The following is a 20,345-nucleotide window of genomic DNA, read 5'->3' as shown; positions in this document are numbered from 1 at the left end:
TGGTACGCTTCACTCAAATATGCAGACTAATGTTGTCGCCGCGGAGACGTCGCTGTCAGGCCCGTTTACGTCACTTTACAGTCCCCGCTGGGCATGAAGGCACCACCGGAAAATCGTCCCCGTTGGTTTCTGCAGATCACATGCGACAGCAGTCGGGCTGCGTGTTGCGCAAACTCAGGTTCAGACGTGCGACGTCAGGATGCACGTGGATGAGTTTAAACACGGCCTATTGATTTTTCGAAATGCTGGGATCTAAAAAAAAAAACAACAACACTGCCTAAGCAGGACAAGGGTCGCAGCTCTTCCAAGAGCATCTTAGAAAAGCTCTCCGAGCAAAAGTATTTTTTACTGATTGTTAGAGCACCATTGGGCGCACACGTCAAGTTTCTCTCTCCCATTTACAATGACCCTCCCTCAGATTTGGTGGTTGCGGATGGAGTGGAGATGTTATCAAAGCTCTGGGCAGGTTGATACTGCACTCACCTCATGCGGGAGACTGATACAGACCGTAAACAGACGTCCTGTGGTCCAGAAGGAGAGTCGGCTCAAACAGCAGACGGGGATATTTTTAAGCTCCAAAAGTGTGGATGATGATCCGAGAGACTTGAGTTGATTTGAAACTGTGTCCCTGAGCAGTCGCAGCTCGTGCCAGTCGTGTCCAACCCCCCCCGATCTTTAACAAAAGTGTTAGCAAATTAAAAATGCAGCTCTGATTTGCAAACCAGCTCCATGAATAAAGGTCACATGTTCAAACATTCTGCATCTCCACCCAAGTTCAGCAGAATAAATAATCTCAGGGATTCTCCTCATATCTAAATAAAGAGCCCGTTCTTTCCTCCTGCGCGGGTTTGACTCCTTCACACGTCTCCGGCAAATATTGTAAATACATCAAAGCATCAGAATAAAGCGCGAGCTGGACTGTTTGTCGGCTTTCTTTTATTTTATATTGATTAAAGGCAGGTCCAGTGATACTTTTATCCCACAGACTGTTGCAGTTTCTGCCTGCGCAATCTGATTCTGGATGTATCTGCCGTCTCCACGACGACAGTTATTTGTGCGCCGTCTCAACAATACCTGCAAATGCAATTAAAGCCGCTGCGTTCGGTGCAGTTTGATTACTCCACGTTAACTCCTGTGGTCCCACGTCGCCGCGGCTCCTGCTGCGTCCTGATCATGTCTCACAGCTCAGTAATGTCACCTCAGCGTTGGGGGGCCTGTTACACCGAAGCTCAAATCGGATTCTGTTTACTCACCAGGGAAAAGAATATAATGGAATTCAAAATAAAAGGTGTAAGGCGCTATAAAAAATTGGATTGTTCACTCATCTCTGAATCTCCGGGTAGCATCGGGTGTACACTGTTAACCACCCCTGCCCTCTCGCCGATATCCCCCCCCAGATTTGCCCAATAAATTCGATATGAGCTCCACTTTTGCTCAACATCCAAACCCCCACCCTCTCTTTGGGTGAGACAGTCTTTATTGGCCAAGTTATTCGTCTTATTGGAGCGCAGAAAGCGCAGCATTTGCATTATTACTCATCAGGGCGCAGCAGGAAGACAATATGCACCCCGACTGCACACTGTTGCCCCCCCAAGCCGCATTTCCAGCGTGGATCATTGCCTGCTGGCAGCAATCCTGCCTGTTATTCCCCTTCTCCATCAAGAATCGAGACAACCAGGTCACAGCCTGGTCACCTGACTATCACGTTCACCGGCTCCAAACGCCCGGACAGGAAGTGCACGGCTCAGGAGCAAATGTCACCCTCTATTCAAGTCGTTTAACCGAGGATGGACAGCGGATACTTTGGGCACAGGGTGCTCAAAATCAATGCAATGGGAGGATTCAGTACTTTCAGTACTTACCCAAGAAGAACCCGCCGGCCCACTTATTGGGTTTGAGAACCAAGACAAACAAAGAGAGGGTTTTTAATTAAAATGCAGTGATTTGTGCACTGCAGGAAGGAGTTTTCATTTCCTTGGTGGCCCTTTAAGCTACAAGGGCCACCACAAAGATGGGCACGTGCTGGTGGAGGCCGTATGTTCCAGAGGATGGACACACTTGTGCAATCACTTGAGGTCAGTGTGACTGTCATTACAAGTAGGATTTGGAGCGATGAGCTTGGCTGACATGCAACAAATGTCTAGACACATTTAAAAATGCCAGCAAACCTCTAGTCTGAATATTGTGGCGTAAATGTGTGCAGAATAATTGCATTAGATATTTAAAAGTTGGCCGAGGAATAGATAAGGCAAGGTTTAAATTCCGATATCAGTCGTCCTTGTACCTCAGACTCAGGTAACAGCTGGCATTACATTGCATCAGGCACAGAATAGTGTGTGTGTGTGTGTGTGTGTGGGGGGGGGTTCTTCTACCTGCTCTGAATGTAAAATCTGACCCAGCGAGAGCAGGAAGATGGCTATCGCACAGGAAGTCTCATTTTGGTGCAGGACACGGGGAACTGTCATCAAATATCACAATCCACTTATTCATTATTGCCTCCCAGAGGGCAGATGGGCCGTAAATCCCAGAGAACAGGAGAGGACACTCAGCAAAGTAGGATTAGGGCACAAAGGGGGTTTTCTTCAGCCGGCAGTTCGAGCTTCCTCAGTGAACAATATTCTGTGTTGTTGGAGCCACATGGGGCCACGCTTGTGGGATAGAGCAAAACTGATTAAGTTCTGAAAAATGGATTTTGATGTATTTTTTCATTTTCAGTTTGTTTCTCTCCCGTCTGGTGTTTCAGCTGTGCGACCTCCTGGTTTACTGCTGCCTGATCATCCTGAAGTCCCTCTCCTGTGACTCCTCCCCCCGCACTGACCCCTCCCCCAGCACGGACTCCTCCCCCAGCGCTGACTCCTCCACGTACTGGCTCCTCCCCCCGTACTGGCTCCTCCCTCAGCACTGACTCCTCCCCCACTCAGGTTGGATTCTGCTCTTCTGTTTGTGCTTTTATTTTGTTTGTTTCAAGCCACCCATCTAATAGTTCTAAAACTGGTCTGGAACTAATGAAATCAAGAACTTTGGGGCCTAACAATTTTAAAAATAGCTCAATATGAAGAACACAATTTTAATTTTGAGGAAAAAGTCTGAAATGGCCACTGCACAACACCTGCCTCTAAAAATGGAAGCATAATGAAAACCACGATGGTTGCTATTTGAGCCTGTAGAGATGAAAGGCCCAATAAAACAATCACATAGCATATAACACAATAAAAAAAAGCAAAGATTATTGTAATAATAAAACCAATAATGGGATAAAAAGATCCACAGCAAAGCGGTTCCTGCCCCGGGCGCTAATGGTAGCTCATGGTTTTATATTAGACTTAATCTGTCAATTAATAATGGATGAGTCTCCGTATAACATAAAATAAACCAGATTTTCATTTGCAAGTCTCCTTAAAATGAATAAATCAGGTGTGCTCAAGGTACCTTGCTCAAGGGAACCAAACCCCCCACTGCTCACGTAGGGCACTGCAGTGAGCTGACAACTCTCGCAGGGGTGTATTTTTGCAGGGCTCCAGCTGTGATCGGCTCCAGCAAGCTTCCTGTGACCCCAAAAGGGATAAAACGATCAGGAAAATGAAATAAAAGGAGGCGTGCACCTCCTGCACTGGTGCAGGATGTGTCCACAGGAACACTTCTGAGTGGAAACGACCGTTCTTCAAGTGAGCATTTGCATAATTAAAACACAGACAGTAGAACCATCTTTTTGGACCTTATTTGGTCCCTGCTGGTCACAGAAAACCACATTATTTTACCCCCTTACAGAGAATATGAAGAGTTAAAGCCAAAGATTGCTCACATCGGGCCACCTCCCACTAACACACCATTGATCGTCCCGAGCCCCTTCCTGCCTGATAGCGTGCATGTTTCCATTCGGGTCTCGTCAACATTTAGTCGATAACTCCCCGGTTCCTCTTTGTCAGGAGCTCTCTGTGCTCCTTCAATTAGTTCCGAGAGCGCCGGCTGTCACATGCAGTGAATCCCGACACGTGTGAAGGGTGCTAGCGCCGTTCCTTGGCTTATCACGTTAGAGCCTTGAAACAAGCTGGGGCTAATAACAACCTGTTGTTTAATTTAAATTATTTTGAAGACTTGAACGTAATATTAACACACCCCTCCCCTCCTCCCTTTAACCCAGAGCACCCGCAAAACGCTCCTCCCAATTAAACCCGTTTGCTTAGTAAACAGATCTCAGCGCAGCAAAACCAAAGAGCACCTTCTCAGCTCATCGATATGCAAACCGACCTCCGCTCCTGTAATTGTAAACACCAACTGAGAGGGTCGCAGCACTCCCGATCCACCCCTGAAGGCCCTGCCGTGCAGCCATTTTGTTCATCTGTGATATGCGACTCATCCGTCTGGAGTTCAAAATGCAAAAATCTGAATTTTTGAATCGGTTTAAAAACACTTAATTTCATCAGGTCAATAGCTCCGAACAGCTCAGCTCGCTCAGGAACCACTGCCAACAAAACGCTGCCAGGAATGTGCCTAAAAAAGGTGCCAGCAGCAACTAAATTTCCAACCTGAGCTGTGGTGATGTGCAGAAAACCTAACCCTAACCCCTAACCCTAACCCTAACCCTAAGTCCTGAACGCATCGCTGCTGTGGTTCCAAACCCTGCAGGCTGCAGATAAGGTGAGCGGAGTCACATGACGGCTGGACAGAGGCACATTTCTACCTATAGTTTAACTATATAATTACCATTTAACTACAATCAAGACAACATATCTTAAGTTTCTTTAATGCATACGAGTTAGCACAGTGTGTCTGCTAGTTAGCGCAGTGTTTCTGCTAGTTAGCACAGTGTTTGTGCTAGTTAGCGCAGTGTTTCTGCTAGTTAGCACAGTGTTTCTGCTAGTTAGCACAGTGTTTGTGCTAGTTAGCGCAGTGTTTCTGCTAGTTAGCACAGTGTTTCTGCTAGTTAGCACAGTCAAAACATTTGCCTCTTCTGGGTTCTGCAGCAGCCAAATCCACAGTTGACAGTTGACAGCTCTAACGCATCTCCAACTCTGGTCCACACAGAAAGAAAATGATGAGGTTGAGCTTTATTTGGGAGCCCCGGGGATGCCGGAGAACAGATGGGAAGCTCTGTCACCTTAATGAGGATGCGACAGAACAAAAGAAGTCATGTGGGACCGCGTGTCACGCTGGCCCACGAACCTCGGCACTGGCTTTGACTTGGCTCAAAAGCAGCATCCAGTTTTCCCGAAACATGACCCCGGCTCCTCCACGTGGAGCAGATTCAGCTGTAAATGTGTGTGTGTCGGTTATAAACCACGCTCTAAACGTGCAACACTCTCGTGCTCGTGTCTGCAGGCAGGTATCAAACAGCACGGGTGTTTACTCAGCTGCTATTGTCGAGGCTGCTGCGGAGTAATGAAGAGTTAGCGTGCTGTGAACAGATTGCAGATTTTCCTTCCTGCACCCGCTGATTTCAGTTTCCGCTTCATTGACTCATGAAGGGGCAGCCTGGTTCCTCGTGGCGCTCTGCCAGCAGCGCGTCCCGATTGGACGGCGAGGTGGCGCGCGAGGAAATCCGAGTACAATTACGCACATGACTAAATGCATTTTGACGGAAGCGGTTGCTGCGGCAACTTACAAGTCGCATCAACTTTTTCACACCGTCCCCCCAGCTGACCATAACCGTCCATGTCACTTCCTGTTGGTGAGCCTCCCCCCCATCCAGCCTGTCCCAGAGGCAGGAATACACTGTGGACAGGATAATAAACATCACCGTGGCTACTGGGACAAATACAGTCATTCTGTTCAAGGATGTCCTGCGGCTGAAAGGTTTAAGCTCAACGTGGCGTCTTGTGATCCTCGTTGGCGGCAGGATGCTGAGTGGGTTCGATTGAACCTTCAACAACTCTTAAACCGGCTCTTTCAAAGCCAACAGCTCGGTACCTTTCAAGCGTGATTCCAGGTTCTGTCACGAGAGTCCCTTTAAACGGGGCGCATGTGTCAGCACTGCACACCAGCGTGGCTCTAAAAAAATGAATCAGGAATCAACGCAGCTGCCTCTGGCTGCCGTGGAAACCTGTCAGCAACACAGTGACGCGCCCAGCTCTCCACACCGAGGAGGAAAAGGCCATTATGCTCGCTGGAGGGGCTTTGATGCCGACAGGCAACGCCTAAAACCGGACAACTTTGCCGTATCGGTCGACAGCTTTTCTGCCGACGGTGCAGAAACCTCCCGGTGGTGTTCAGCTACAGGGGACGTGCACCAACTGTGCCCCCGACAGTGACGTGAGCAGACCTCCTCCCGGTCCGGTCCGCCCCTCCAGAGGGTTTTATAACTCGTTCCACAACATCTGGGTAGTTTCTGCTCCAGCTATTCAGTGGAAACATCTAAAAGCCGCTTTGATTTCAGGCACCACGGAAACCTAAAGTTCTCTGCAGCCAAGCGCTCGGAGAACGTTGGGCCTTTAATCACGAAGGGTGGATTTGTTTGGCAATATCAAATAATTGATGCGTTAGAATATTGCAAGTGGGTCTCAAATCCTTCGCCTCATCAGGCCTGCGTGGCGAATAATACACCTTTCACGCTTTCAAACTAAATTCTTAGATGCTCCAAACTCTATTAAAACATAATTACATTTCCTTTAACTCCAGGCTTCATGTTAAAGATTAATTTCATGGTATAATTTACATGTTTACCTTGAAACTAACAGGAAACTGAATAAGAGCATCATTATCTCGTGAAATGAAGCCTTCCGTCTTTCATCTTAATTAAAAAAAAAAAGGTCTCATTAACCCATTGTGTTGCATTCAAGGACATCTACGGCAGATTATCCCACGTTTCCACGGCGACACCTCAACAACACTCCCAACGCGCACAACCTCAGCTCCAAGGCTGATCTGTTAATCTCCCGCACACGGGAAAACTGTACCCGCAGCAGGTTTGGCAGGATCGGCGTTGGGGAGGTAAACATCAGCCCGGTTTCCTGTTAATATGAAGAGCTTCCAGCATCAACAGAGACGGAGCCAGACCCGAGTGCAGGCAGCCTCCTTTTCTGTTGATAGTCGTTCTTCTTCCTTATTTATTTTTTGACTTTAAGCAGGGGGAAAAGTAGCTACAAATTCGCTGTGCTGTGATCCAAGAGCACGCTTGCTAACATGCTAAACGCTGCTTTTGCCCATCGTCTTCCTGCTCAGTAGGTTGGAGACGCCTGTCCAACAGACGCCTGTCCAGCAGACGCCTGTCCAGCAGATGCTCGTACACGCGAGTCAGCCGGCGTTGACCTCGGTCTGGTCCACAGTGCAGACTCCTGGGACGTGGCACCGAATACATTTGAAGCTACATTTGCGGTGAAGCCGGACAGCAAACGCCACATCTTCTCACTCTTTTTGGAGTGAAAATGGTCACGTGACGTGAGAAACTCCCTAATCGGCCCTTTACCGGTGAGGTGAAGCTCCCCGTGTGGATTTGGGCCCAGACAAGGAGAGGCAGCAAGACCACCGCTCAAATTAGGAATAAACGCACCCTTCTGTGGGACTGTTCAGGTACTGAACTTTAATCGTCACTTAATAATCAAAGCATTCTAATTTCACACGGGGAAGCAAATTATTTGACTCCGTGTCGTCCTTCCAAAAAAAAAAAAAAAAAGCCTCACTAGTGTTTTTGCCATAATTGGCGAACACCTGCAGTGAAATTGATTTAACGTGCTTTTTTCCCCCCACTGACGTTTAAAAACTGGGATAAAATTTCGGAATTTGCGAGCAGAAGCTCCCACAGGTCAGGGTTTGGTTTTTTCCTTCGTCCATGTGAGCTAAGAGCATCCAAGAACATCATTAAGCTTCAATTACAGCTCCCACAACGCGCAGCAGATGGAGAACAGAGGCACTTTTGGAAGGATTTCAATTTGTGAGGGAAAAGAAAAGAGTTCTAATCCCAGATTTCAATTTCCATCTGGATCCAGACGTGTTCGGAGGCCCAATTACAGCTGAAAAGTTCAGCAAACTAAATGTTCACCAGAAAAAACCCATTCAAGTGAAATAACAATAATTAAGCTGATTACTGTGGGTAATCAATCCAAAGCAACCGCTGTTGCCCCTGAACACCACAGCAGACGAGGTTCTGACCCAAATCCAGACACAGGTGGGAGGTGACGAGAGAGACACAGGTGGGAGGTAACGAGACACAGGTGGGAGGTGATGGGAGAGACGCAGGTGGGAGGTGATGGGAGAGACACAGGTGGGAGGTGACGAGACGCAGGTGAGAGGCCTCATCCAATCAGGCGACAGCCCAGGAGGAGGGAGGAAGAGCAGATTCGAACAGCCAAATACCAAATAATACAGTAAACAGAGGGGACCTGGTCGGTAGTTTGAGCTGTGGGCAGCAGTGGGGGGCTGGGGGGGCTGGATTTCCTTCCCAGGATCAAGTTTATTTGTGCCGGTTGAGCTCCAAGCGAAATGTGAACGGATGCACTTTGAGGACGTCATCCATCACACGAGACGGCTGGGAGCTGATCGGAACAGTTGCAAAGCGACGAGTTTTTCTGAGACGCAAACTCATCAAACTCCGTAAAAATTAGTGAGAAACGATGGGCGGCGCGAGGCTCACACGCTAAACAAGCTCGTTCGTCTCCGCTTCGACGAGGTGAGAAACATTAGCCTTGGATGCACAGAACGCTGACTCCTGTAATCAATTGTGTGTGATGGATCAGGACGGAGAGGATGCGGGAACTCTGAAAGAAAACCTGGGAATTACAGTTTTCCCAACAAGCAAATGAAGCAAACATCCATTATTTGCAGGTAGCATGCGGCTAGTGCGCTAACACAACGCTCCCTATCGGCTGCTCGGTTGTTGACAGGAACTGGCGGCGATCCTGGAGCATCACCTGTATTCCGGCCCTCCGCGAGGCTAATGCGGAACGCTGAGGAGACGCCGAGACTCCTCCAGGATCCAGCAGCGCAGGTGGAGCGTCGGATGTCACTGCTGCACAGGTCGCGTCTGCATGTTCAGCGAGGTCACAGCCGCTTCGTTATGAAGAACACGCTCATTAGATCCTCCAATATAGTTCAAAGGGTTTTTATCAGGACGGCTAATTACCCACCCTCACATTTCTGTACAGTCGACTTCTAATCTTCCCCCAATTTGACCTGAGATCAGCAGTTCTGTGCTTAATATTTATTCTTATACAGCACAAACACGGGGACTTGTTTTTTTGGACAAAACTGTAGCATTAGCACTAGCTGTTAGCTGCCATAATTCAAATAAACGAGCCGTTCATTACGCGGGGACTTATTTCACGTGAATATGACGACTGTAATCCGGATATTCAGTGAAATTCGTCTTCAGCCCACCTGCGAACCACTTCGATATCAGAACCCAGTGAGTCAGATAATCGTCTCCCACGCCGACGGGAAAATTAGGAACCGAAACTTTGGGGAGGAAGCAAATTTCAGTGACTCGGCAGAAAGCTTGAGAAAGAAGCTAACGTGTGATCTGAGCTCTACACAAACACATCCATCCACTAGTGGATCGCACGTGCACCCAGGAGCAGCTCGGAGTCTCCGGTCAACCCAGCGTACATGTTCCTGGAATGGGTTTAGAAAAACTACTCGGAAAGAGCCGGAATCACATCCCACAGCTAATTCCTTCCATAAATATATATCAGTATTACGAGGCAGTAATGATTCTCTGCGTCCTGCAGTGGGATAAATGAAATTACTCCGGGGCCTAAATTGGAGCACTCGGATGGCTCGTGTGGTTCTTACAGTCAATAAACCCACAGACGTCGATTCAGCGTCGCCGCTCGAGCGTGCCTGATGTGGGCCCCAGGACGTCGGAAAGCCACACGCCGGAAGACAGGAAGCGAGGATGAGGTCAGAGACGGAGGCCGGAATCGAACCAACCGACTCCTGACGTGAGCCCTCTGGAGCCCAGAGGAGCGGCGAGGGGCAGCACAATCACAGATAGCTATCCGTTCAATTAACGCAGCACAAACCTAACGATTATTCCCACCCCCGACTGCAGGAAAAATCCCTGAACCGTTGGGCAACGTTTATGGGGCGGCCGATAGCATCAGCTTTGAGGTCTAAATTTAGACGAGATGAATATGGCGTTACCCCCAGGCCAATTCCTTGAGATATTAAAATTGAATACCTCATTATGTAATCTGAAGTTAGCACGCGGAGCGCCGGAATTGCGATGCTGCATCCTGGTTGACGCGGTAATCATCTGTTTAGTTAATGGAGCTCTGCAGAGCCGGTAAATGGCGCAAATCCTAATTGGGATTTGACGGCGAATCCTGCTTCCTAAATACAATTAGCGCCTTTTTCCAATAAAGTAATGGTTGTTGCTGCTCCAAATCTCTGCTGTTGACATTGCAGTCGCGCGCAGAGGCTCGCTCCCCCCCGGGCCCCAGCAAAATCTGATTAGAGCCGGCTTCCTCGACAGTGACAGTGAGAGAGAGGGAAAGAAGGAGGGGTGCTTTTTGAAAAGACTTTTTTCTTCTCCCTCTGGTCCATCGCCAAAACGTGGCGTCCACAGTATTGTGTCGAGCACAGGGGCCAGGGCGGACTGAGAGAGGAGGTCTGCTTTGATCTAAAGATACACAGAAACTGGGATTTTTATTTTCCCAACTCACAACAGACCAAAAATCACTGATTACCGGGTTTTGGGGATTTCTGGGGCAACACTTTCATTAAAGATTAAAGATGTTTTTAATTTGGCTCATTGATCCAAAGACAACAGACGTGTCAGAGTTAAACAGGTTAGCATTAGCGCAGTCGTCTAGGTTAGCATGAAGGACACGGGCTGGACTCCAGCCCGGCTCTTTCTTCCTCGGTGTTCTTCCCTGTTCTTCCCTCGCATCTGCAAATATTTCCAAAGATTTCTTGTACAAATGTTGTGTCAGAACCGGAGATTTGACCTCCTGCAGAAACATGGAGGAGCCTCCACAGAAGGGGAACCGGCAGTGATAATATATGTGCGCGGAGTATGCAAAAAAGATGGTGTTTATCATGCTAAGATTAAATTAAATAGAGAAAGCATGTCTGTGCATCTCTGATTCACAGCCAACAAAGGAGTAAAATAAATGTTATAATCCGAAAGTAAAATGGACAGTTCAGAATCTCCAGCAGCGCATTCTCAGTGAAACCAGCAGTTTTCAAGGTTTTAAACCCAAAAACGGAACCGGTAAAGGTGCCTTTTTAAAGTACTTTTCTTTATAATTAGAGGATGTTCCATATAAAAACGTCTGGTAGATTTGGCTCTGGGGCTGTAGATGTTATAATCGCTGTATGAACGCATTTAATGAAGCAGAACCACGGTGCTGCAGGGCACCTCGGGCCAACAGGAGGTCCAGGCTGAGGTCCAGGAGGCCTCAGAAGGCCTCACAGAACCACCTCTGTGTTGGCCATGATTATTCTGGCCTGTTCTGAATGCTCCCCCAGGCCACGTTACAGCCAACAGATCCTCCCGGGGCGTCAGATGACTGTGACAGGGAGGAACAAATAAATAAATATGTTACACGAATTAGGGTGGTGGATTAATGTTAGTTATTGCAGTTAAAACAGAAGGAAAGCGGTAGATTTTATGAATCACCTTCAGTGTTTTTAATATAACAGACACACGTCGTCTGTTGGCTGAGAAGGTCGGCGGCTGAAGCAGAGGAACATTTATCAAGTGTGTGACTTAAACTGAAGCAGCACTGCAGAGAACCTGACTGCAATGACGGGGAGGGGGGGGCAGGACCGAGGGAAGCTCGGGCAACAGCGCCGCCCAGTGGCCACCGGCCGCATAGCACAGGCGGGATCACAGTGACGTGATTTAAAGGTTAAAATTGAATTAAAATGAACCATGAAAGAGACAGCTCAGGATTTAAATAGATTTAGCTTTCTTTTTTTTTTAGTTGATTTGGATATTGTGTCCGATAGATCTCATAGTTTTAACCATTTTTCTCCAAATAAGTGAGTCCAGGTTTTGTATGCACATTTAAATAGTTTAATCACTTCCCTGAATCAGATGCTTGTCAGATCCTTAACCAAGACACAGCTTTCATTCACAAACATGTCAATCAAAGGGCCACGCGTGCACAAGAGGCTGGAATCTTTATTTAGTCCACTTTAAAATGTACAATTTCTGTTGAAATTCATTAAAAAAGATAAAGCATCATCAGCTTTGCAGACCATAACACAACCAGACTGCAGTAAATAAAAGGGTGGAGCAGAATCAAAATGACTTATTAGGCACACGTTTCTCCCGAATGATACATTTTAATCGAATTGACGGCTAAATATGTACAGCGATGATTTGACCGGATGGTGCGACGTGCTCAGGACTTCTGAGTGGACGTTAATAAAGCCCAGACGGACGTGAAGACCTCTGTGTGGTGCCGACCGTCGGGCAGCCGCTTCCAACAAAACTGCCAGTTGAGTTCAAAATAAATTAAAATTAGAGGAAGGAGACGCGGCGGATATCACTGGTGCTTGTGAAACTAAGCCTTTAACGAGATTTTCAGCAAAGTTCTCCCTTCTGAATAAAGAATAATGAGTTAAATGTGGACGCGAGGCCCACCTAATGAAATAAATCTGCAAAATAAATTAGAAATGGAGAGTTGTATTAGTATGCATCTATAAAGAGTACCTGATTTTCTCTCTCTAGCCAAAGTTTGATACCATTGCATAACTTATAGAAAAAAACCTGTCACGTTCTTTTAAAAACTCACAGTAATTCGTTCATTGATCACGAGTCCAGACGCCACCAAAGCCGGGCGCAGGATTCTACCCTGCAGAATCCACACCCCCGCGACTCAAACACTGGATATTCCATACAAATAAAAGGACACTTTTCCGGTTTATATACATAACACTTGTGTACAGTCTTTGCACTTCCATAATAACAGGTTGACGCATCTCCACCAACAAAGAAAATGGAAAAGAATCGAATTGTGTTCAGTGGATTAAACCTTGAATGGATCCAAAGCTTTAGTGAAGCACTTGGTTAGACGTCAAAATGAACACGTTCAACTGCCGTTGTGTTTAAAAGGAGGAAGAAAAAAGGAATAAAAGTGGAATTCTGTCCTGCTGGGGTGTCAAAGGGAGGAGTTTGGAAGTTGAATCTAATCAGAAGTCAGTTTTAAGCTGCATCACTTCAATAATGAACCTAAAACGGACCTGTGACCAGTGACCAGGACTCCACCTGGTTCTGACTACTAGTGCTGCACTGACTCAGTGTCACCATCGTGTCAACAGTCCAAACCGACGTCAAACAGCATCAGAGTTTGAGCAAAAGTTGTGTCTGGGCCGCGTCGGGACTCCAGCTACTGAAAAACAAAGACAGTGGAACTAAGAGGCAGTGAAAGTTCTACCTTTGTGAGTCGAACCCTAAAGACGAGACCCGCCGATCTACCTGCTTCCATACTGCATACAGCTTATTCCTGGCTCGACCTCCTCCTACACGTGTACACGTAACGCCGTCCTGGCTGGAGCAGCAGCGTAAACTAAAGACGAATGAGTGGCTTTGTATCTCCACTGGCCCCTACGCATTATTAAACTCCACGACTGGGTCGTCCCACCAGACAGAGCTGGTGCATAAAGGCCCGGTGGGCTGGGGGGTGGGGGGTTGGAGGGTGGGCTGGGTTTCGCAACCTCAAGGTCACTTGGATCCTTTGGAAGGGTTGTCCGTCTCTGTGGACTGGCGGCCGTCGTTCCAGGCCTCCCTGGTGCTCTTGAGGGCTTGTGTCCGTTGCTGGTCCACGACCACGTAGTCCACGCGCTCGTCTGATGCCGCCATGCCAGTTCCGTTACTCTTCAACTGAGAGGCAAAACCTCGTTTTAGTTTTGGAGTGGGACACGTCATCGAACTGGACCCATGAATCAGCTCCTACCTTCCGAGGTGGGGTAGACTTGCCGGGGTCCAGGTCCAAATCGAGGTACTCCACCTGCTTGTCGCCCTTGGGCTTCACCATGGGACTACTGCCGCCGTCTGCCGTCATGGGTGCGCCGAGCTTCATGTTCTACGTCAGAGGAAGCTTTCGTTAAAGGGGGGGGGGGGGGCACTCAAGCAGTTGCCACAGCTGAGCCCTATAACAGAATAGCACTGCCACAACAGCCGCTTCTGAACTCGACGCCACAAATCTTTCAAGAAAACTATCAAACGTCAACGTTAGAGGGTGTGCGTGAAGACAAACGCACATTTAAAATTGCAGCTCTGCGCCTAAAAACGCAGCCCTGAATTTCCTAATTTCAGAGGGAAATCATCCAGATGGCTTACATAACGCCGATGAAGGAGCCAGCTGCTCCCCGGTGTCATTACCTTCCTTCTCTGAGTGCTGGTTATGTTCTGATCTGGTATCTCCTACAGGAAATGACAGCTACAGAGCTGCAGGTCTGGTGTTGTGGCAGTGCTACGGGGTTAACGTCTAACTACAGGCAGAGTGGAGGTATTAAAACTAGTATGATGGTAAAACTAGTACACTGGTGGAAGAGTTCACCTCACATATAAATCCTAGCTACTAACAGTTTACAGCTGACATGTGTGGAGGGATACGAGCAGAGCGTAGAAGGATTATGCAAAAATGTTCCTGCACTTCTAACCTGACAACCCTGCTCACCTCGTCTACGGTGTTAAGTTCCTCCACCTCCCTCTTTATAGGGGTGATGGGGACTGTGCAGTAGAAGGACTCCTCTCTACACAGATTCGGAAAGAAGAGGTGGCAAAGGGAGGAAAAAAAAGAAGGAAGAAGAGCAGATGGTGAAGAACAGAAGGCTGGGAAAAGAAAATGCATGGAGCCAAAGTCTGGAGAAGCCAGAGAAGGAACTGGGGAGAAAGAAATAACATGAGTGACGAAAGAACTGGAGGGCAGCAGACGATATCAAAGCAAAGGTTAAGCTGTTACGGAAGGGGGAGGGGGCAAAGAAAAGGGCATCCAATACCCAAACTGTAAATGAAAGAATCCTGTTGACAGATGCTGTCTGCAGTTGGTCACTTGTCGGCCAATTCTGCGTGTTTTCTGCTGCTGAATTAAAGAAATAAAGCCAAATCTCCCCCCCCCCCAAACAGGATCTTTACAATTACAGGAAGGGTAGTCATTTGAGAGAAATCGGATGTTCTTTAAAGTAAACGAGCCCTGAAAAGAAGCGGCAGCGGGGTGAGAGGAAACCGCAAACAAAAGGGTCGAAGTGGCGAGGAGTCCGTCTGCGGCAGCCGTAAATACAGACTATTACGAAAGCCCCGCAGCTCAGCTCGCCGAACTCTGCCTCTAACAAACTGCAATATTTCTGGATCATCTGACGGCCCTCCACAGTCACGGCGCGCGACACTTGAAGCTAATCTCAAAACCACATCACACAAGCAGAATTTGGGCTGATTATCTGTGATTTGAAGCGTACAGATCATGAGATGGTTGAGTGTTACATACTGGTTCATCTGTGGACATATTAGAGACCATGGGTACATAATTCTCATCACAGTCCTCAGAGTCAGTGCTGGACGCTGTGCTATGCACTGACGGGGGTCTCATGGGCAATGGAAACCTAGAGAAACTGAGCAGCATTCACAATGTAAACACACCCACTTCTGGTGAGCACAGAACACAACACAGACATGTCAGACAACTATGAACCGCTGCAGCCAGAAGAGTCCCTGAAGCACTTAGCACAGAAATAGATGGTCCCAGCTGCACTGGAGCTGAGGCGGACTTCAAAACGCTGTTACTGGGTATCAAAGTGACTACAGTAATGCATGATGCGTTAGTCTCTACTTTTTTAGTTAACTGAACACTATATCTACGACTGAAGGGAATGTTCACACCACATAACCCCCCCAGCCCACCCTTCCTACAGCAGCTCCAGCCACATGGGGCTAAAGCGCCCTCATTTATCTTTAAAGACCTCGTGTGGGTGGACGAAGTCAAAGGTTTCTCGGGAACGTGGTGGCGGAAAAGTAGTGTGAACAGGCCCTGGTTTGATTGTTAAAGGTAGAATTAAGGTGGCGACTTACTCCCGGGCAAACGACCGCGTCACAGGTGAGCGGACTGGCGTGCACGGCTCCTCCCACTCTGGCAGTGGTTTAATCTCGAGTGGGGCGGGTCGTCCTGGAAGACGGAACGCACAGAGGTCAGTCTGCTGGAAAACACTCGGGTCACATGAAGGTACAGACCACAAGCAGGAGGTCCGGGCCCCACACAGATACCAGTGGTGTGTGTGTGTGTGTGTGTGAGTGTGGTTACAGTATAAACAGGTCAGTTTTATTTTATGTCCATATCACAATCTGGATATTGGTGTTTTTGACACTGTCATGAAGGATTTGGGGGGGAAATGATGTTTTAAAAACAAGAAGAGAAGGAGAATGAAAGCTAACCCGTGTGTGCTGTGGGTACATTATACAAATGTCAGGTTTTATGAGGACAGGAAGCATGTCCGTCTGCACACGTGCGGCGGAGTGGATCTAATCATTCGGGTCCCTTTCATTAGATTGTATCACTCTTCAATTTCCTTCCAAAAACTCGGAGCCTTTTGTGTGCGGCCGCAGCAGAACACAAACAATGAAGGACGTGTCGCGGAATGCATGTGTGCTATTGAGAGAGTGGTGCTGGAAGTCCACGCTGGAGTTCTACCGAGTTCTTCCTCAAGTCGTGTTGTGCCAAGTAAAAATCCAACACGCATAAAGTTCAGCTGGGGACCATTAAACTACATAATTAGCAGCTCTGACAGCAGGTTCTGAACATGTAGCGTGCCTGGTTCTGCTTTTCAAACAGTAGGCTTTACAAGGCCGGACAAACAAACGAAATCCCACAATGCACCAGTGAAAAAACAGGCAGACTAAAGATGCGTTTGAAAAGGTCAAAGAACAGAGTGTTCAGAGTCACAAAGGCGGGTCGCCGTGGAGTACCTACCCTTACGTCGTCCCCTCTGGAATTCACCTACGGTTTGAGAGTCAGTTCGCTCTAAACCCACACCTTTAGCTCTTATTATTTTTGGACTCTGACCTGATTGACGAAAGAAAACTTTATTATGAAGATTTGGGGGAGATCACAGATTAAGAGCGAGTTAAGCGGGTGTCTTTCCATGCAAAACACAAGACGAGATGCTTCTGACAACTGCACCCGCGCTGACAGTTATGGAAGGATTATTGTCATGGCAACAACAGACCCACACCGCCCAGCATGCACCTCCCTCCATGCACCGCGACTGCCCACACAAGGACTGACAACACGGCCATGCATGCACGCCAAGCCGAGGACGAGCGGCGGCGAATTGGCTGCCGCCTTTTCTTGCCATTAGCACACTGAGAACATTTATTTTTAAACGTTCAAGATGCTGAATAATTGTTCAGAGGAAAAAAACAAAGACAGCAGGTTAAAGAAATCACAGCATATCGTATAATCACATCAAGCACTAGAAAGTCGGAGGGGACGCTCCCCCATTGCTGTTAATACGTATGAATATCAGAGGGCTGTCAGACATTTTCCTCTTTCCTTTCATTAAAACTCCCCTTGCTATTAGGTCTCTGCTCAAAAGCACCTTTCACATGTGCCGAACAAAAGGGATGGAAGAGACCACTCCAGGCTTGGGTCGACTAACCCTCTCCAAAACTCTCTGCAGGGCCCCAAAAGTACTTTGGACAAGGAGCTTAGTGTCTTTGGTATGAGAGGATGCAGCCACCTGGCCTAGTTCATAGGTCGCTGAGGAATATTCTGCTGTTTAATCCACGATACGAACTGAGTACAGCAGCCAGAGACGACATGTGAGAGCAGACTAGAAATGAAAGAGCGAAGCATAATGAAAATAAATGCTGACATAAAAGCCTGAATTGATGCTAGTTATGGTATTATGTGATGATGAGCGAGCACGTTGAACAGCAGCGGGTTGTTAGATGAAGTACGGTTAATGAACCACAAACTGAAGGTGAACGACGCAATGCTTCCACGGGCTGTTACACGCGTCTGCACGTGCATGCACGCCGTTTCTCCACTCACCTTTACGGTCAGGTTTCAGATTTCTGTCCACGGGAGGAGGCTGACAGTCACTGAGGATTGGCCTGCGAGGGGGAGTCTTGGGGCTGGAGCGGAAGCCCATGTGAGCAGGTGGGGGGACCTGCTTACCCAAAGAGGAGAACTCCATAGTGCTCGGGGTCATGGGAACGTAATTGGCTTCGTGCACCGGCTCCGACAAACTGCCCGAGTGATGATGGGAGGGGGAATTGGCGCTCATGGGTACGTAGTTCTGCTCTAGCTCTTCTGTGGACTGTCCACTCACTGGCATCATTCCTTTGGCTTTCTAAATGGAGGGAAATCAGTAGCTGTGAGTTTGAGTTACCAAGAACAAAGCAGTGACTGCAGTAAAATATATTATTGATGGAGGCACCACTCACAAAGTAGCTGCTGAAGTTTTCGCTGAACTCAAACGAGCAGCTTTTGTCAGACGGGAATGATCTGGGAATGTCATAACAATCCTGGGATCCGAAATCTGCAAAAATCAATCAAATGTACAGGTAATTGCACAACATAAAGCCTAGAAATTTGATTTTTTTTTTAAAAAACAACTAATGAGCTCATTGGTTCATTATCTTCTATAAATATATTGTTATTGTCATCTTGCTGCCATGATGCCGCCCCACGTGCTGCAGAAACCACAGCTGTTCTAGAGAAAAACATGTCTCCAACAGGTCTCCACTGAACACAAATACAGCAGCATTAGCAGTTTACGCTTGTGATCCAACAGTGTATTTACAGACATATTGAAGTGCTCAATTTCACCACAAGGGGGAGCAGCGGATGAGGAATACGGTGGATGTATCGTCAATCCTGTTTTATTTTTATCTTTAAGTACAAAAGGATGGTGTGGATTGACTACAGACTAGTGCTATGAAGGCATAATTTTGTTGTTAGATGCACTTTATTTTTACCACTCTGTTACTATTAAAAGAAAAATCCATTTTCTGTCCAGTAAATCTTATTAGTGTGCAGTTTGAGTCAAGTCTTTAACACGATGGAAGGTGTCATAATCTATAGCAAATGCAATCATGCCTTATTAAAATAAAGTTATTTTGAAACCAAATGTTTGCTTTGTTTGAAAGCACCAGATTAGCAACCTTATAGTGAATGCATTAAGATAAGAGTGCATTTCACTTAAAACTAAAAATGAGTACATTCGCTAGCACTATCATACTGACAGCGTCCTTCAGTAAAGTAATAAGCACGGTCTTGTGTACATTATTCTCTGGTTGACGCACGATTGGTGAGAACTCACTCTCCCCTGTGCATCCATTGCAAGTTCTTGGTCGTCATGTACAAACTTTGCTCAAGAAAAAGGTTTCACGCCAACCTTATGGACTTACGTATGCATATATATACACACACACACACCCGCACATTATACATATTTCAGACTGGGCTTTAACTCAAGACACTGACACAAACCTTTGCGGAGGCGCGAACAGTCCACAGTGCCGATGGTGTTGCTGCGCAGCGCCTTATTTCCAGCACTCGTAGGCACACAGTAGTTCCCGTCCGTCTCCGATGCCGAGCGGGGCACACAATAGGTGTCTGTAGGTGAGCGCTCAGCAGGAGGGGGCGGGAGTCCCGAGGAGGAACTTAGTAAAGGCTTGGGAGGTCGAGGAGGAGGTACTACATCGCCAACTTCTGAAGCTCCCGTTGATGATGACAACGTTCGGGGCACCTGGTAGGTGCTGTTTGCCCCGGGGGTGGGTGGGATATCGTAACTGAGGGAAAGGTTGCGCATCTGGGACTCCATCGAGGGCTTCCGCGAGGGCGTGTTAAAGACATAGAGCTCGGAGTCAACGCTGTCCTGATTGGCCGGGGGCGAGGAGGCGGACTTTGGGAGCAGCACCGTGTCCTGGGAGTAGCTGCGGGGGAGGTGGTAAAGGCCGCTGTCAGTGGAGAGCGACGCGCCGCGTGACGGAGGCGAGTCATAGATGGATGAGGCAGAGGCAGGGGCTGCGTGCTGCGGGAAGAAGCCGTTGTGTGAAGTGTGTTTGGCTGAGGAGGTGGAGGAGGTGGGCGTGCGATGAGAGGGGAGGTTATCATTCAGATCCGTCTCTGAAGAGGTAGACTTGGAACAGTCGGCATGGGCTCTGAGAAGACAGCAGAGAACTTAATAAAGCTGCTGGGAGTTAGCATTAGCATTCGCTGCATTTCTAAGGTTAAAAAAGTTTTAAAAAAGTTTAAACAGCAATGTATTTCCGCTAGTGTTGCCTTCGTACACAAAGAGGACGATAATTGATCAATTATGGTGGGTATTAATTATGTCAGGTGTGAGAGGGATATTAGTAAAGTCACATTTAATCACTTTTGCATCGCAATCGTGATTGAAAGGGTCAAATAATGCCAAATCCAGACTGGGAACTGTTCATATAAACCACTTAAATGTCA

General features: G+C 47.6%; 1 protein-coding gene and 1 long non-coding RNA gene across 12 annotated transcripts in view; one reads left to right on the top strand and one right to left on the bottom strand.

The window, feature by feature from the left end:
• Positions 1-8,287: 8,287 nt before the first annotated feature.
• On the top strand, positions 8,288-10,676 carry LOC115253301 (uncharacterized). The gene is made up of 2 exons (XR_003891612.1): positions 8,288-8,602; positions 8,758-10,676. It is a non-coding gene; the product is annotated as an uncharacterized lncRNA (long non-coding RNA).
• A 1,365-nt stretch (positions 10,677-12,041) lies between these two features.
• Positions 12,042-20,345, bottom strand: part of gab1 (GRB2-associated binding protein 1) — a 30,647-nt gene continuing 22,343 nt past the window's right edge. For 6 of the 11 annotated variants that reach the window (XM_011612942.2, XM_029850512.1, XM_029850513.1 and 3 more), the window contains 8 exons: positions 19,374-20,047; positions 18,326-18,420; positions 17,931-18,231; positions 16,848-16,940; positions 15,953-16,046; positions 15,372-15,495; positions 13,839-13,967; positions 12,042-13,765 (listed from right to left, as the gene is read on the bottom strand). In XM_011612942.2, the coding sequence (XP_011611244.2) occupies positions 13,607-13,765; positions 13,839-13,967; positions 15,372-15,495; positions 15,953-16,046; positions 16,848-16,940; positions 17,931-18,231; positions 18,326-18,420; positions 19,374-20,047 (1,669 nt within the window). In that variant the 3' untranslated portion in view covers positions 12,042-13,606. Of the gene's footprint in view, positions 13,766-13,838; positions 13,968-14,564; positions 14,641-15,371; positions 15,496-15,952; positions 16,047-16,847; positions 16,941-17,930; positions 18,232-18,325; positions 18,421-19,373; positions 20,048-20,345 lie in introns of all 11 variants that reach the window. The other 5 variants (XR_965236.2, XM_029850508.1, XM_029850510.1 and 2 more) reach the window with 5 other exon arrangements.

Source organism: Takifugu rubripes, chromosome 17 (assembly GCF_901000725.2).
Source record: "Takifugu rubripes chromosome 17, fTakRub1.2, whole genome shotgun sequence".
Taxonomy (NCBI): Eukaryota; Metazoa; Chordata; class Actinopteri; order Tetraodontiformes; family Tetraodontidae; genus Takifugu; species Takifugu rubripes.
This window is presented reverse-complemented; position numbering and strand designations above follow the sequence as displayed.